The 15,967-nt window shown below is 41.4% G+C and overlaps 2 protein-coding genes across 2 annotated transcripts; one reads left to right on the top strand and one right to left on the bottom strand.

Annotated features, from left to right (window-relative positions):
• The first annotated feature begins 1,977 nt into the window (after nt 1-1,977).
• Nucleotides 1,978-8,423, top strand: slc10a1 (solute carrier family 10 member 1). Its single transcript, XM_030405220.1, has 8 exons — nt 1,978-2,220; nt 4,534-4,768; nt 4,883-4,969; nt 5,370-5,482; nt 6,530-6,734; nt 6,904-7,082; nt 7,198-7,397; nt 8,031-8,423. Exons 2-8 carry the CDS (start codon nt 4,550-4,552, stop codon nt 8,090-8,092), a joined length of 1,065 nt encoding a protein of 354 aa, XP_030261080.1. The 5' UTR covers nt 1,978-2,220; nt 4,534-4,549; the 3' UTR covers nt 8,093-8,423.
• srsf5b (serine and arginine rich splicing factor 5b) lies at nt 8,315-14,485 on the bottom strand. Its single transcript, XM_030405221.1, has 8 exons — nt 14,326-14,485; nt 13,872-14,016; nt 13,140-13,210; nt 12,915-13,028; nt 12,487-12,559; nt 11,096-11,169; nt 10,912-11,019; nt 8,315-9,903 (listed from the first exon to the last, which is right to left on the bottom strand). Exons 2-8 carry the CDS (start codon nt 13,995-13,997, stop codon nt 9,546-9,548), a joined length of 924 nt encoding a protein of 307 aa, XP_030261081.1. The 5' UTR covers nt 13,998-14,016; nt 14,326-14,485; the 3' UTR covers nt 8,315-9,545.
• Between the last annotated feature and the right edge of the window lie 1,482 nt (nt 14,486-15,967).

Raw genomic sequence — 15,967 nt, 5'->3', positions numbered from 1 at the left:
TATGGTTGCTCCATCCAACACTTTTCTAATGTGAAATTTGCTGAACATTTCAGTCTCTTGCTAGCAGTTCTCAAGATTTCTATATTTTACTTTTCAAATCAAAGCTTTCGCTGTTTAAAGGTGCACTGTGCTGTTTTGGGGAAGAGATTATAATCAGAAGAGAAAGATCTTCTTTGACTGATTTTTATCCCTAAACAATTTAAGTACTCGAACTCTGTTTTCATGACTGACTAAACAAACTGATTTAAAAGGACAAAACAGTTTCCTGCTGTTACACTTTGTTTATATGTGGTGGACCCTGCCTCATTTTCTTGCTTCAAACAGTGTTCTGGGGATCTTATTTTCCTCTGAGAACAACTTGTTTATACAGTTATGGGAAAACAATTATATTTCTGAGTTTGTATTATTACATCATGTGTATTGTCAATCATAAAATTCTGACTTGGAATTTCTTCTCCAAAACTACGTAGTGCCCCTTTAAAGGCCCAATGTGTAGGATATAGCGGCATCTAGTGACAAACGCTAAGAATGCAGACATTTTGGACGTCCCTCTCCTGAGCCAGTGTTTAAATTGTTTGTCATGAGCTGTTGTAGGATCAGGCGGTAAAACATGGAAGAGGACCATGAACGTATTATTTACAACTACAATAAACTGTAAATGAGAAATAATTACGACTCCTTGTATTAAATGTCTTTTTATTAAGTCTTTGATTGACTTGAGAAGAGTAATTTAAATATCTGTGCCATCATCACAACGTAAAGCTTGAGGGACCAAGTGGAAACTAACAAGTGGGGCCAGCAGGAGAAACACATGGTGGCCATTTTACTCTGGTCTCAAGCTCAGGGTTGGAAACTCAAAAGTGTGTGGGACATGTGACACATTTTTGTCACCACTGCAACTGACAAGACAATGAATAGTGAAAATTCAGAGAGACATCAGGCCTCTTTACACAGTAAAACGACACATAACCTTTGATTGCCCATAAACTACAAGTAGACAACAGCTAACGCTAGCATTCAACCACTTCTGAGCTAACATTACCCTTTGATATTGTCGCATGATGTTGTAAGAAAACCGCTACATCAGTGCACATCCTGGACACGCTTATTCAATGTTAGCTGATGTATGCTAACGTTAGCTGTTGTCTGACGTTGTCAAATATGTTGTTTTGCCTTCAAACATTGCCAAACATCATGTTTTTGCTAACAGCCTTTCAGCTTCGCTCCTTGGGAGGAAAAACGCCCGTCGTATGATATACATAGTCTATAGCCGCGAAACCAGGAAGTAAACGTCAGGAAGTCTTTTGGCGTATGTGCCAGATGAGCAATACTCATTGGACTGAGCAGGCAAAACAACAAAGCTTAATTCTAGGTGATGATACTGCATATATAAAAAACATTATTATAAAGATTATATATTCCATTTCTGCCCCTAAATCCCACACACTTGACCTTTACATCGCAGCACATAAGGACAGACAACATGAGTTTTACTCTCACAGGACAAAGATGCTAATTAAGATCTTCACTTCCTCTATGACTCATTGTGGTCACTACAAAACAACAGAAAGACTTCAGAAAGCTTTGGGGAATATTCACAGGATCTTCCTCCTCCGGAATGTCTTGCAGATGTCCGTTCTTTCAGCCACAAACTTACCCTGAGAGAGGATTGTGTCAACACTTTAAAAATATCTCCATTTCTTTTTTGAGAAAGACTCTGCAAGAAGATTTAAAAAAAAAGATGAGTTACAGAGCTGCATTGTGTCCTTATCTCAAAATCAATGCCGATGAGAGCTGTGTCAGAAATAACACACAAAAACAGACGTATTTGTCAAAGATATTCTTTTATTCATTTGTTTTCTCCCTCTCTCACGTGCCGCTCAGGCTGCAGAAGTCAACTGTGCACTAGATGGCAGCTCTGCACAACCATCAGCACTCATGTGTCATGAGTGACTGACAGTAAAGAGATTGACAGCACACAAGGAGTTGATTTTTATCAGAGAGAAGAGGGAAGGAAGAGCAGAGGAAGCTCCGGCCCAACAGGTAGCAAACAACGACCTACAGCTGCAGACAGGCCTGTTTTTGCACTTCAGGCAGGGAGAAGTGTTTGTTACCTGGGAATCCACTTGGGTTTGTTTTTTTTTTTGCTGGTTCTGCTGTTTTCTACACACTGACCTCTGAGAATAAGTGTGCAATTCTCACCTTCAGAACAGTCAAGCAGTAAGTAACTAGTGGCGTTCTTGCACATTTTCCTTTTTTGCACGTGTGTGTTTCTTTTTATGGGTGAAATGTAGACGTGAGGAATCCTACGAAGGTAACTTGTCTGCACACAGCATGTGAGCATGCCAGCAGGGAGGATGTGGTTGTCAGCTCTGGAGATGGAGGCTCACTTGGAGAGTGAGGTTTGAGAAATTTTTTTTAAAAAAAAAGGTAAAAGCAGGGTGTCTTTAACAGATTAGCCAGATTTACGTGACTTCCTGCAGATATATGTACATTTACTGTCAGTCAGCAGTTTCTGAACGTCTTACATGTCAGGCACCTTAGACGCACACGGTTACTTTATTTCCAACTTTTACTTTTTCCGCTATTCCATTCCACAAAAACTAAATAGAGGAATTAGAAAAAGAAGGGACTGACTTATTTATCATAGGGATGCATTTGTCTGCTAGTTAAAGGCAAAAAAAATGATCAAAATTATTCCCATAGTACGACATAATTGGGAGTCAAAAAGACATAATTATGAGTTTAGTGTTGACATTTCATCTCATGATTTTTGTCTCAATTTCAACTTTTTAGTCTTATATTTATGACACAATGATTAATTATGACATACCATTAATACACTTATATTTCTGTGCACAGCTGCATCAAGGTTTTAAAAAAAAAAATATGTATACTGCTGATAAATGATAAATAGAGGGCTTAAAGTTGTTGCCATGTTTGTTGCCATGCCTTTTCTTTGCCAGTCAGCCTCCTATATGTGCTGAAAACAGAAACATATGGGGCGAGTATCAAGTGTATGAATAAACACACAGTGCATTTTTCTGCTGCAGGTGCCTCATTATGGAGATAGAGAACAAATGCAATTCTAATTATGAAAAGAAAAAAGTAATAAATCCGTCAATTTAAACTTCTTCATCCATTTTAGGTTGTTTCAATCTCCTTAGTTATTCTGATATTTCACCAAAATGTTCAAATTTGGAAATAGGGGCGGGTCGCCTTGAAGCTGTTCTACAGCTTTTTTATTAAGTTATGGAAAAAAATACAAATTTGCATTACCCTTTATTAATATTGTAAATATTTAGGTTTAAAACCTCACCACTTGTTTCCTGTATTGAAAAACTTTAAATGGTTTGTGAAAGCAGACATGCGCATGTTGTTTGCATAAAAATATAATTCGTGTTGGTTAAAAAAAAAAAAAGGCTGAGTAAAAGACTGACAAGTGAAACTGTTACAATTGAGCCAACTCTCTCCTATCAGGTGAAAATGTCTTGAGAGTCGAGAGTAAAGGTGAAATTACTCTACCTTGAAAATCAGGTGAAAGGTTCACAGGACCATATAATGCGAACTATGAACTAGACTCTGGACCTGTGCTCCTCATGTTCGCTTGGGGTAACCACTGCTTATCAACACAGCGTGTGTGCTTGTAGAGGAGCGACGGACACTTCACAGTAACAGTGAGACAGCAGAAGCGTTTATTGACACAGTTATTGTGGTCAAAGGTTTACATACACTTGTAAAAAACATGTATACGATGGCAGTCTTGCGTTCCAATGATTTCTGCTGTTTTCATTGTTATGTGATGGAATGAGTGGAACAATAATGAATTCATCATAGGTCTTCTAAAGATGTGAAATCAAATCAAAATCAAACCGTTGTTGTTTCCAAGGACACAGGAAGTAAAGGTGCTGATGGGCCTGCAGCCCCCCTAAATCACACTTAATAAAAACATAAAAAAAAAAAAAATTAAATTTATTATTAAAAACAAATGCATATAGAATAAAATATACACTTCGATGCTCTATAGGCAAATGAACATGTATATTGTTGTGACAAACGGACATTATGTTTTTAACACAAAGAACAAAAGAGTCTAATGTATTATTAGCCGAATTTACAAGAAGGCCCAAATTATTAAGAATTTGTCAAGTTTCCACAAAGTTTATGAAGCTGCTCTTAACTCAACAACTCTCAGAATTGAGTGATTTTATAATGGAGTCTGGGGACTGTCATCTCCCTCGTCATCTCTGTGCTGTTGTTGACTGTAGTTGCTTGCGGCTGCTGTGACCTTTAATATGTTGGTGTTGAGATTCACTCTGTACTGTTGTGTAAAACATTTTCTAATGATTGTAGATTGTTGACCATTCAAATTGAGACAGCAAACATGACTGACGCCCAACATTTGCAAAGACATCATTTAACGGATTGATCCCTCACTGAATCTTAAATCTTTATGATTATTCAAACAATATATTTTCAAGCACAAAATCAAATGTCTTACTTTGTCTGTTTTACTTTGTATCATCATCCCAGTACGTGCTGCTCCAACATGGCAGCCACCATGGACCCGACGGCAGATCTGCTCTCTGATCCAGAGTCATGGCTCAGTGAGAGCTTCTGGCTCAACTCGACGGCTGCGAACACCAGCGACGTTTACACGCCTCTGATGTCACCAGTAATCAACAAAACCATCAACATATCTTTGATCGTTGTCTTAACCATCGCCATGGTTTCAATGGGATGCACCATGGAGGTGTCCAAGATCAAGGTGACTTCAGGTGATATCCAATAGTTTAAAGTACCAATCTGTGTAAATAGAGTAGGTCTTTAACTTACTTTGTAAGAATTATGTGCCAATATATATATTTTTTCCTCTTTCCAGCATCACATGATGAAACCAAAGGGGGTGGCAATAGCAGCGCTGGCCCAGTATGGTGTCATGCCCCTCACAGCCTTTTGTTTAGCTAAGGTTGGTATTACTTTAAGCTCTGGTGGTAAAAGGGACAGTTCACCCCAGAATCAAAAATGCATATTTTTCCTCTTTCCTGTAGAGCTCTTCTTCTCTTGTGATCGTTTTGGCTTGAGTTGTCAAGTTTTGGAGATATTAGACATAGGGATGTCTGCCTTCTGTCCAATATTAAGAAACTTCATCATGACCTGAAACTGTTTTCTCTCCTGTGTTTATGGTTGCACTGGCAGTAAAAAGGAAAGTCATTTAATAAGGACCTTAGAAAATATTTTCCTGGCTGAATATGTTTTATATCCATTTAGTCCATTTCCTTAATCAGCATCTGCATCAGCGCTAGACCTTGTTAGCGGCGCTGGAAATTACCATCTGGGTATGAATGTGCTGTGATTTCATGCTGCAGGCGTTCCAGCTGTCTGAAATCAGAGCTGTGGTGGTTCTGATCTGTGGCTGCTGTCCTGGAGGAAGCCTCTCCAACATCCTGGCCCTGGCTATACGGGGAGACATGAACCTCAGGTACACACACAAACACACACACACACACACACACACACACACACACACACACACACTACTGAAACTGTAATATAAACTGAAGAGAGAAAGATTCAAGTGAACACGGTTGGCTCCAGAAGCTTCTGTGGGGCCAGGGATATATCAGGGAAGGTTGACATTCTGGGTCAATCTTTGCTTAATTGTCATCAGGGACCAGGTGTGTGTCTGCTTATCAGGCTAACAGATGATGAGAACAGTCTGAGAGGACGGCTCGAGGGCTTTAATGGAGGTGCCAATAACTAAAACACAGCTGATCTAACAGATTCCTTCAGACAACGATGAGTTTGTTGATAAAGCGCATGGCGCGGGACAGCATCCCATCACGTACAGTGCGTGCCGATGAGGATCTGCTGCAATGCTGGCGACGAATCAGAATCTCAGCAAATTCACAGGCACAAAATGAAATCGCATTTTTTTACAATAGGCCTGGTATGGAAAGGTGGTGGCGGCACGTTGTGAGACAGCTGTCGTGTAGAGGAGCAGCGTGAGGGCAGTAAATCCTGCAACAGATCGTCTGCTCTGAAGAAAGGATCGCAGTGAACAAGTGGGACGCCCAATCTGTGGCCTCCTGGAGAACAGAACCATCAGAACGCCTCACAAACTCAACAGCATGCTGTCAAGTCAAATTCAATTGATTGGTACTTTACTCTTTTGACCTTTCATGTGTATATAAGGAGGATTCAGGAAGAAAGGTTAGCGGGTCAACAGAAAAAGAGTTAGGACACGTGAATATCATCCAGTGGCCATCGAAGCTGAAAGTCCGTTCTTGTCCTTCTTAGCCGCAGCTGAGAAAACAACCAAGCGAGGACAGTTTTCCAGATTTCTCATTACTCACCAGATTTTCACCCAACTGTGGGCGGTAACAAAAGGCCAGGGGGTCACGGGACCAGTCTTTGTGCCATTCCGCTCCTCGATTGAGTATGACTGCATGAATGTGATGTGATGGAGAATAAACTCAGCAGCAGTTGTTATCATCTACCCCCCACCCCCCTCGTGTTTCCCCCTCAGCATCGTGATGACCTGCTGCTCCACGGTGCTGGCTCTGGGCATGATGCCTCTGCTGCTCTACGCCTACTGTCAGGGCTTCCCTGAGCTGCGGGACTCCGTGCCCTACGTGGAGATCATCATATCGCTGGTCATGATCCTCATCCCCTGCGGCGTCGGCATCCTCATCAACTACTACAGGCCGCAGTATTCCAAGACCATCACAAAGGTTGGTGCGCGCTCCAGCCTGACCTGTCTTCTATATATTTCTATACTTATAGAAACAGAAATATAGAACATGACCAGACTCACAGATCTCTTTAATGATAATGATAATATAGAGAACCATAGAAAGGCTGATGAAGCCACTGTCTTAACTTTTTTTCTGCTGCTCTCAGGCAGGCATCATTATACTGATGATCGCTGTCGTGGTGATCGCTAGCCTCACCAGCATTGGGGTTGGAGGCTCCATCCTGAACGTGCTGGCTCCTCCCCTCATGGTCGTCGGCGCTCTCATGCCCCTCATAGGCTACACCTTCGGATACGTCATCTCGGCGCTCTTCAGACTCAAGCGCTCGTAAGTCGACTCTCTGATGTACAGTGCGACATGCAGCATTGTACTCACGTCAGGGTACAAAGAGTCATGAGCTTCTCCTTTATGTGTACATCCATCCACCCCACCCCCCCTCCAGGGAGTGTAGGACTGTCGCTATGGAAACAGGCTGCCAGAACATCCAGCTGTGCTCCACCATCCTGAAGGTGGCCTTCCCCCAAGCGCTGATCGGCCCTCTGTTCCTGTTCCCCATTGTCTACGGGTGCATCCAGCTGATGGAGGCGGGGGTCCTCATCGTGCTGTTCAGGTGTCACCAGTGGTTCACACGCAAAGAGAGAGGTGAGGCTGCTACCAGGATTTTACAGGGTTGAATAAACTAAGTAAACAAACGTCTTTTGTTTTCGCAACCGAATAAACAAGCTGGCTTTAAAGGAAAACACAATTCCATACTGTTTTACTCTGTTTATATGTGGCGGACCCTGCCACCTTTCTGGCTTCAAACAGGTTGCCGGGCAACTTATTTTCCTCTGAGAACAGCTTGTTTATTCAGTTATGGAATAGATAGATACTGTATGTCCGAGTTTATATTGTTACCTCTTACACGATGGTCTCTTGCCAAACATTTTAAAGCCACCAATATATATTTTTTATGCGTTTTGCCATCAAAGAGGCCCAGTTTTGAAAAGGAAGAATGCGTGGAATAACAAGTTTTACCTCTGGTTCTGATCTATCGACTTTGATTATCCGTGGACTGCTTTTCAAAGCCTGCTGCCTACATTTCCCACAATGCAACTTTGCCACTGAATGACATCACTGTGGGCAATATATCAGATCATATGCAGCTTCCTCTGGAGCCACAAAAGGCTTTATACTATTTTTCCCCCATGTAATTACCCTTTAGCCATTCTGTTGTGGTAACTGAAAACTTTATTAAAATTGTCTTTCTAATCCACTTGTCTGTCCGGCCTACAGAGACATATCAAAAAACAGAAACAGGAGAAAAGACTGAAGACCCACCTAAAGAGACTCCATGAAGGACTGCATCTCAAACGACACCCAATTTGTGTTTTTTTACCAGCATCAAGTCCTGCTGACCAAAGAGGCAAAAGCTCTGTAGTACCTCAAACAAAAGGAAAAACTGACAGGCAGGACGGCCATTTTGTGCCAAAACATTTTTTTACATCATCATTAGTGAGTTTACAACATGCAACTTCATTTGTGAATGTTTTATATAAAGAAATGAACACAAGTTGTAATTTAGTTAAAACCGTTTTATTTTTCAAGTCTTCCTACACCATACAAATGTCCATCATATTTTTCCACTGAAAATAAAATCCCTATGTACAAAAAAGGTTTTTTTCCACACTCTTGTCTACACGTTCATTTGTACCACAGTAACGATCAGTCACAGAACCAACAGATTCTTGGAATTACTTTGCACACTTGTGTAAAACAAAAGTCTGCAACACTGTACACAAAGAAAACCCTACACCAAATAAGAAAATTACAATGCTAGAATAAACTGCATTCTGTGGGCAACACCATTTCAGTGTTGAAATTAAAGTGTTGACCGTATCATTAGGAAAGCGTTACATCTCCCAGCTAGCTGCAAGAAAAAAGGGACGACCTTAATTACTGTACAGCTGTTCAACTGCAGGAACAACGTTGCGTATTGTACAGTGTTCATGACACCGGAGCTGCCAATGCCAGTTATGATGGTTGTTTCTATTTGAGCTTAAAGCACAAATAAAACATTTCAATGGTGATAAGAGTATAATTTGATCAAACAAAAGCACATGCAAGCATTCTAAGTAATAGATATCACGTACACCAGCTGTGGTCAGTACGGTATGTCAGAAAATACAGGAAGAAGTGACTTGGAAAACATGAGCGATACGGACAGAAATGGAAAAAGGTCATTTAAAAAATTCTCACCGACAATAAAGTAAAGAAAGTGGTGGCATGACTTATCAAAAGCATCTAAATACTGCGGAAAAATACAGATTCCCTCTTCTGCAAAGTGTAGAGATCACTAACTTTACAGGCTTAAGAACAGTGAGACTTGGGTGTTTTTGTGATTTTGTGAGAAGCATCAATGGTGCAGGACCAGTCCTGGACCTGCCGCTTTAATAAAAGTGACCAGAAGTGAAGTCACTGGGTGTAAACACACATACGAGTCTTAGCTGGATGGGTAATAAGTGGGAGGACGCAAACAGCATCATGAGTGTCTTCTCTTTAGTTGTTCAATTTATAAATGCCCTATTATGATGATAAAATATTTGACCTGATATCATTGTCCCTGTCTGACAATGTATCTGCGCTTCAGTGCGGAAAACTTGAGGATACTAAAGAAAACAACCCAGACATGAAAAAACTAACTTGTCTCAGCTTTCAGAAGGGACCTCCAGTGTGCCAATTCATCCAGGCTGATTCTACTGCTGACACAAGTCGTTCCTACTGATGATTGGTTAAACTCAAACACAGCTGTTAGCGCTGGCTGTCAGTAGATGGAGAGCGAGAGCGGGATCGTGATCGCGAACGAGAGCGGGAACGGGAGATGGAGACTCTCTGAGCCGGCAGAGGGGAAGGAGGAGTGGCAGACTTGCTCGTCTTTGAGGACCTCTTCGCGGGCTCCTTTGATTTGGGTGCTGGGGAGGAGGCACCGCCGGCAGGGGAGCCAGAGCGAGAACGGGAGCGGGAACGGGAGCGGGAGCGGGAACGGGACCTGGACCGGTTGTGGGCCTTGGCGGGGCTGCGGGAGCGTCTGGGGGAGCGGGATGGAGAGCGACCACGAGAACGGGACCGTGAGCGAGAGGAGCTCTCAGAACGGGAACGACTTCTCGACCTAGGAAACAAAAAGAGAGGAAGAATTACATTAGAACTACGTTTCTATAATTATGTATAACACAGGTCTCTACAATTTTTCCAGAGACAAATGCAAGCATTTTCAAGCACATCTGGCAGGTCATGAGGTGAATTACATATTTATATAGGTTTAATTAACAAATTAAAAAGGGAAAAAAGTTTCAAAATGTGTTACCTGCCTGTAGAGTAGACTTGGTGATATAACCTGGCTGAGCCAATATAAAACTATCTATATAAAAGTTATGCAGATACAATGGATGCCAGCACCATTACCAATCCTGGTGACACCTACACACTTGAATGGAATCCCTTTTATGTCTTTCACTAATGTTCTTAATGTCGTTCAAATAGTACCTCTTCTGCTTTCCATCAACGGTCTCATGTGAACACTGCTCCATCATGGGAATCTCTCTCCCGGAATTAACTAAGTCTCATCTCCCGATACATTTAATGCTCAGAGGATAAATTAAATTAAAAACAGCTGGTAAGATTGGCGGTGTGATGCTTTCCCTGAGCCTGTCTGGTTTCTATTTTATTTATGTCTGTCCTTACAACTTTAATTCTATTATATAATTTAAATGTTAACAAGGTGCTGCTTAAAAAGCACATGTATGCTCAGCCAGTGAAGAGCTCTTCATTAACATATCAAATATACTTTCCAACACCAGAATTATGACCGAGTGAGATTTCCTAAGCATCCCGTTTTCTTCTTAATCTATAAAGTGATCACCCGAGTTTGACATTTTTTGGCCTTTTGCTCCATACATCTCTTATCCCATTCCAAACTAAGGCCATAAAAAATTGTTCAATGGACTATTTTAACAGGGCTGAAATTGATTTGAGAGTTTTTAATGAAGTTATTAGCGTATAAAAATGAAACATGGGCCAATCATGAGGGAAAAGGATTGCACCAGCCACAATCAGCTGACTACAGTAATATGTATTGATTTGTTTTTTTACTGGCTGCAGGATCCAGCAGACCACTCACCTCTTCTTGGCTGCCTCAATGAGTTTGATTTTCCTGCCATTCATTTCCTTTCCAGACAGTTTCTCAAGGGCGTTTTTCAGGTCACTGTAAGAGGCAAACTCAACAACCCTGTAAAAAGCACAAGCCGACAATTAGTTTCAACATAATTTTTTTCAGTTCATGCAAACAGAGAGGATGATCTTACCCTTCGTTGACCTTGGGGCGATGTGCATCTGCAAATGTCACCTCTCCAGCTTGTCTCATGAAATCTTTCAGGTCCTACACACGTAAACATCAGTCAACTTTTGGAGAGGCTCCAGACACAAAGACATTAAACAAGACTGATTTACCCAAAAAGAGAGAAGGTTTGATTCTCTGAGAGGACTACACAGGCTACTGCAGATAAGGAGGAGGAGTCCAAGAACCTCAGGCGCTGTTAATCAGCCACACCTTCAACAAATATAAAACTTTAAATAATGTAAGGAGTGCCAATTTAGTGATCAACCAGTTTTGAAAAGTGCTATGGCTAGACAGGCTAAGTCTTTGTGCCAGCTTTGAGATTCTTGGACCCACTTCTCATTACAACTAAGAGACATGAACACCATCTGCATGAACTGAACTGCAGTGGCGCCGCATTAGGCAGCGTTTGGCACTAAGAGTCCCTGGCAAGAAGGGCACAGGGCTCCCTGCGCCGGGACCGCCCCTGTCTCGGCACCCCGCCTCAGTAAAGAGAGTGAACAGGGTGGAAGAGAGGAAACTACTACCTGAGAGCGAAACCCTTTGGGGTGGGCCGCAGGCTCTCCGAGCCACCATAACCTCGGGATAACAGCAGATTATATCCATGGACACCCGGGAGGATTTCACACTCTCTCTCGCGATGTGCGGGAACACCAGAGGGGGGAAGGGAGGGGGGATATCGATCGATCGAAGCCCCTCAAATTAACGAACCATCGATCAATACGCCACCACCATCACCATCGACTCTCGCTCTTTGCTCTCCTTTCTCTCTGCCAACTCTCTGTTTCCTCTCTCTCGCTCTCAGCCTCACACCAGGCGCCCCCCTGCCTTCGACAGGGGGCGATGCGAGCGAGTGAAGGGGCCACCAGCGCCTTTAGTGTGGAGCGAGCGCTCACATGACCAGCAGGCGTCAACTAGGAGTAGGACAGACTGGCTGACACCACAGGCTCAACCCAGACAGAAGGACCCAGAAGGGGTTAACTCCACCATAAGCGAGCTCTTCCATATGACACAACAGTCAGGCTGGCAAATAAAGGGGTGAAGAATTGGTTAAAATTTGAAAAAGGAACAAATTAATTGTTTTGCTCTTTGACTCATTACTTAACTGCATGAGATGCAGATTAATCAGAGCAGATTAATTGCTTTTACAAAAACAAGTTGGGCCTTATCACAACAAAATAGTTTATTTATATATGTATATATTAGCAACTGATTTGACTTCAGAGTTTCTATGATTTTAGCAGCATGGAAATTCTACATATGTATATTTATGTTGTTGGAGGCAGACTGTTGGAAGTGATAATATTTGTGGGTTTAGGGGGTTACTGTGCATTAAAAAAAACATGTGCCAAAACTAACCTGCCAGCTGACGCGAGAGGACAAGTTCTCCACAATCAGACGGTTCTCAGTGCGCATCGGAGGAGGGTTTCGACTGAAAACACAAGGAAAACAAAAGTAAAGACTCAACCAACTAAACGATAACATTCTGGGGCAGACATAGAGACTCTGGCACACAGCCTAAGAACTCTCATTAGCTACTTGTCAATGGTGAGGCTAATTCATGGCAACGATCTTTAAATTGCTGCGAGCGAAGGCTCGTGTTGCATTTGAATTAAGCCGTTTAACATTTTCGGGTGTGGGTTATTTATTACATCCTACTTACGGAAACGAAAAAAAAAAAAACACGTGCTCCAGCAACAACAGAGCTGTTTACACAACGTACTTTCAGAGCGATTTGTTGACACGTATTCTTTTTCCAGATACTGAGGGTAGTGCAAAAATGTTACCTCCGACTGCTCTGGGACCCTCTGCCATAGCGATCTGGGAAACGTCCTCCACCACCGCCGGCTCCTCTGCCGCGGCCACCTCGCAGACGTACGCGAGCGTGCTCAATGGTCACCCTGAAATGACAGAAATGACTGTTGGCGAGGGAGTGGAGATGCAAAAGTCATAGTCTCAGCATTTCTTACGTTTCTGATTAACATCACATCTACTGCGAGAGAAATTCCTACCTTTCATTGCACAGCTCTTTGCCATCAAGCTCATACACTGCATCCTCAGCATCTCTGGGGTCGTCAAACTCCTACAATAAACACAACGCACCACATGTACCAGAGCCTTCACATTTGTGCCCTTTCAAGCAGTTTTGCATGTCATGTGTTGAGGATGAAAGTAACAAACTATTTTAATAAATATGGGAGCAAAGTCACTTCCTGGTTTTAAAGGCTGCAATTTCTCTGAACTCAGACTGTTCCATTTGTTCTGATAATTAACCTTTTGACGACTTAACTCTCAATTCCACATTACTGATTTTTAATAATGAAAATTCTCAGTCAATATTCTGCGATAGCACCGACAGCCCTTCAATATAATCACAACATAAACAATGACGGGCATTTCTAAAATAGTGATGTTTGATTCTAGTGCCCAGCATCGATCAAAAGGTCCACACATGCATCACAGCTCGACAGATATCTTGAGAAGAAACAGAACACACCGCGGATCGATCTGTGAGTGGCTACCAAAGAAAAGCGTGTGACACCGAGACAAATTTCATTCAAAATAGAAGAGGAAAAAAAAGATGCAGCCATTAATGGTTTGTAAATAGAGATTCAGGGTCGTGCTGGATCACATTATGTGATCAATTATGATTATTAATTGGGCAAACAACAAAAATATGTACGACATTGTATCTGTAGGTAGAACTCAGAGAAATTCCTGGCGTTCAGACGAACAGGGCTCACCACAAAGCCGAAGCCTTTCTTGAGGTCAATATCTCGGATGCGGCCGTATCCTTTGAAGAACCTCTCCACATCCTTCTCTCTGGCAGACGGGCTCAGACGGCCGATGAAAATACGACATCCGCTCATATTGATGGTGTAAGGTTACCTGCAAACAGGAGGGAAGACACCAGAGTCACTGTCGAGGATAAAAACGATAAAACGACGACCCGAAAACGTCGAATTCACAAATGATATTTTTTGGGGTAGCGAGCTAGCCACCTAGCTGTGAGGCCTAGCTTAGCTTCCAGTGTTCGCCGAGCCCCACGTCAGGCTAACGTTGGGCTAAGCTAAGCTAACGACACACACACGGCAGATAATGTTCAACCCTACAGAAGGAGAACTGCACGGCGACATTATGGCGGACTTTAATCCGTCCAATCTGCCGTCAAGTGGTCCGACTTGTGGTGTTTCTTACCTGGCCGTCGACAGTGACTGCAGACACCGAAATCAAACAAAATGGGGCCTCTGCAGTTCAGGGAGGAGGGACGGAAATGACCCAGGGAACATAACGGAGGAGGAAGAGGAGGAGGAGCAGGCTGCTTCTTCTTCTCCTTCTTTTTCCAGGGCGAACGGCAGCCGCCATCTTTGTGGCATTACCGCCATCTTCTGGAGGTAGTTATCTGTCTCCTACAGCTCAAGGGAGCGCCATTTCTCCATCGCTTCTTTTTTTTTTTTTTTTTAGATTTGATTTATTTATTTGTCACTTTATTGTATTGCATTTTATTTTCAAATATATATTATTCCTTTTTTAAATTTTGTTCATTTTTTTGTATTTGTTCTGTGTATGTTTAATTTGATTATTTATTTATTATTAAATGTATTTTATTGTATTGTATTTATTTATATTTTATTTTGCTGTATTTAGTTATCTTAAAATGTGCTTTATTTATTTATTTTTGAACATTTCTTTTATTGTATGTATTTTTTTAGCCTTTTTACATTTATTTTTGCTGTATTTATTCTACATTTTTTAAATTGTATTTCATTTCTTGTTTTTACTGTATTGTATTTATTTTATTTTTATTTACTATTACTGTATTTATTTATTTATCTTTTCTAGGTTTATTTTATGTTATCTGTTTATTTAAATGTGTCATCGCTGTGCTCACCAGTGCCCAAATGTCATATTTGAGTAAAAGTAAAGATATATAGATATAGATATAAAATAAAAATTTTACTTTAGTAAAAGTGAAAGTCATACATTTATACAAATAGCACTTGCGTCAAAGTCTTTCTTGTTTAGTACCTGACATTAAATGTACTTATAAGTAATTATCGAGCAACAAGTTTAAAGTAAAAATGAATTATTCACATATTCAAAATTGGTCAGGGATATTGGGATATGGGTGCTTATATGCTTGTGCGTGGACATGCATTAAAAGTCCAATGAAATATGTTGCATTATTTTTGGGGAGCAAAAATATTCATAAACCACAGAATACGGATCATTAACTAATTTTGAGGAGTGTGCTGTATACTATGGGTTGATTGATTTTGGGCCTGGCCAGTGATCATCTCTGATAGTCAGCATTTTGCAAGTACAATGTTTGCCTCCAAAATATAGTGGAGTCGAAGCATCCAGTACCAGAAAATGGAAATACTCACTACAAGTACCTCAATATTGTACTTAAGTACAGCACTTGAATGAATTTCCTTAGTTACATGTCATCAGTGATGCTCATTATTTCAGTTCTGTATTCCAAGACGCCTTATTGCCTTCTTGGTATATACACCAAATTGTTATTAGTTCCTCTCAATATACATGAATTATTTTCAATATGATGGCCATGACTGTAATGCAGTTCCTAGCTCTGGCCACTGGGTGTCACTCAGACACAATAAGCATTATTGTGCATTGATCAAGAATGGATCACACACTGTACAGCAGCTATAGCTTATTAAGGCTCACTGGCGAGAACAGTATAACAGCAGGACAAAAAACACAATAATGAACCACAAGTTGAGTCAGAAAGAGCAATTTGCTCATTAATGCAGGAATAGAAAATTGGTTTTGAGAAGTAATTAAAAAGAGAGTAGGCTTTAAAGGGAGCTGAGCT

The sequence above is a fragment of the Sparus aurata genome, chromosome 22 (genome assembly GCF_900880675.1).
Source record: "Sparus aurata chromosome 22, fSpaAur1.1, whole genome shotgun sequence".
NCBI classification, from domain to species: Eukaryota; Metazoa; Chordata; class Actinopteri; order Spariformes; family Sparidae; genus Sparus; species Sparus aurata.
Note: the sequence above shows the minus strand (reverse complement) of the source record. Positions and strands in the feature narration are given on the sequence as shown.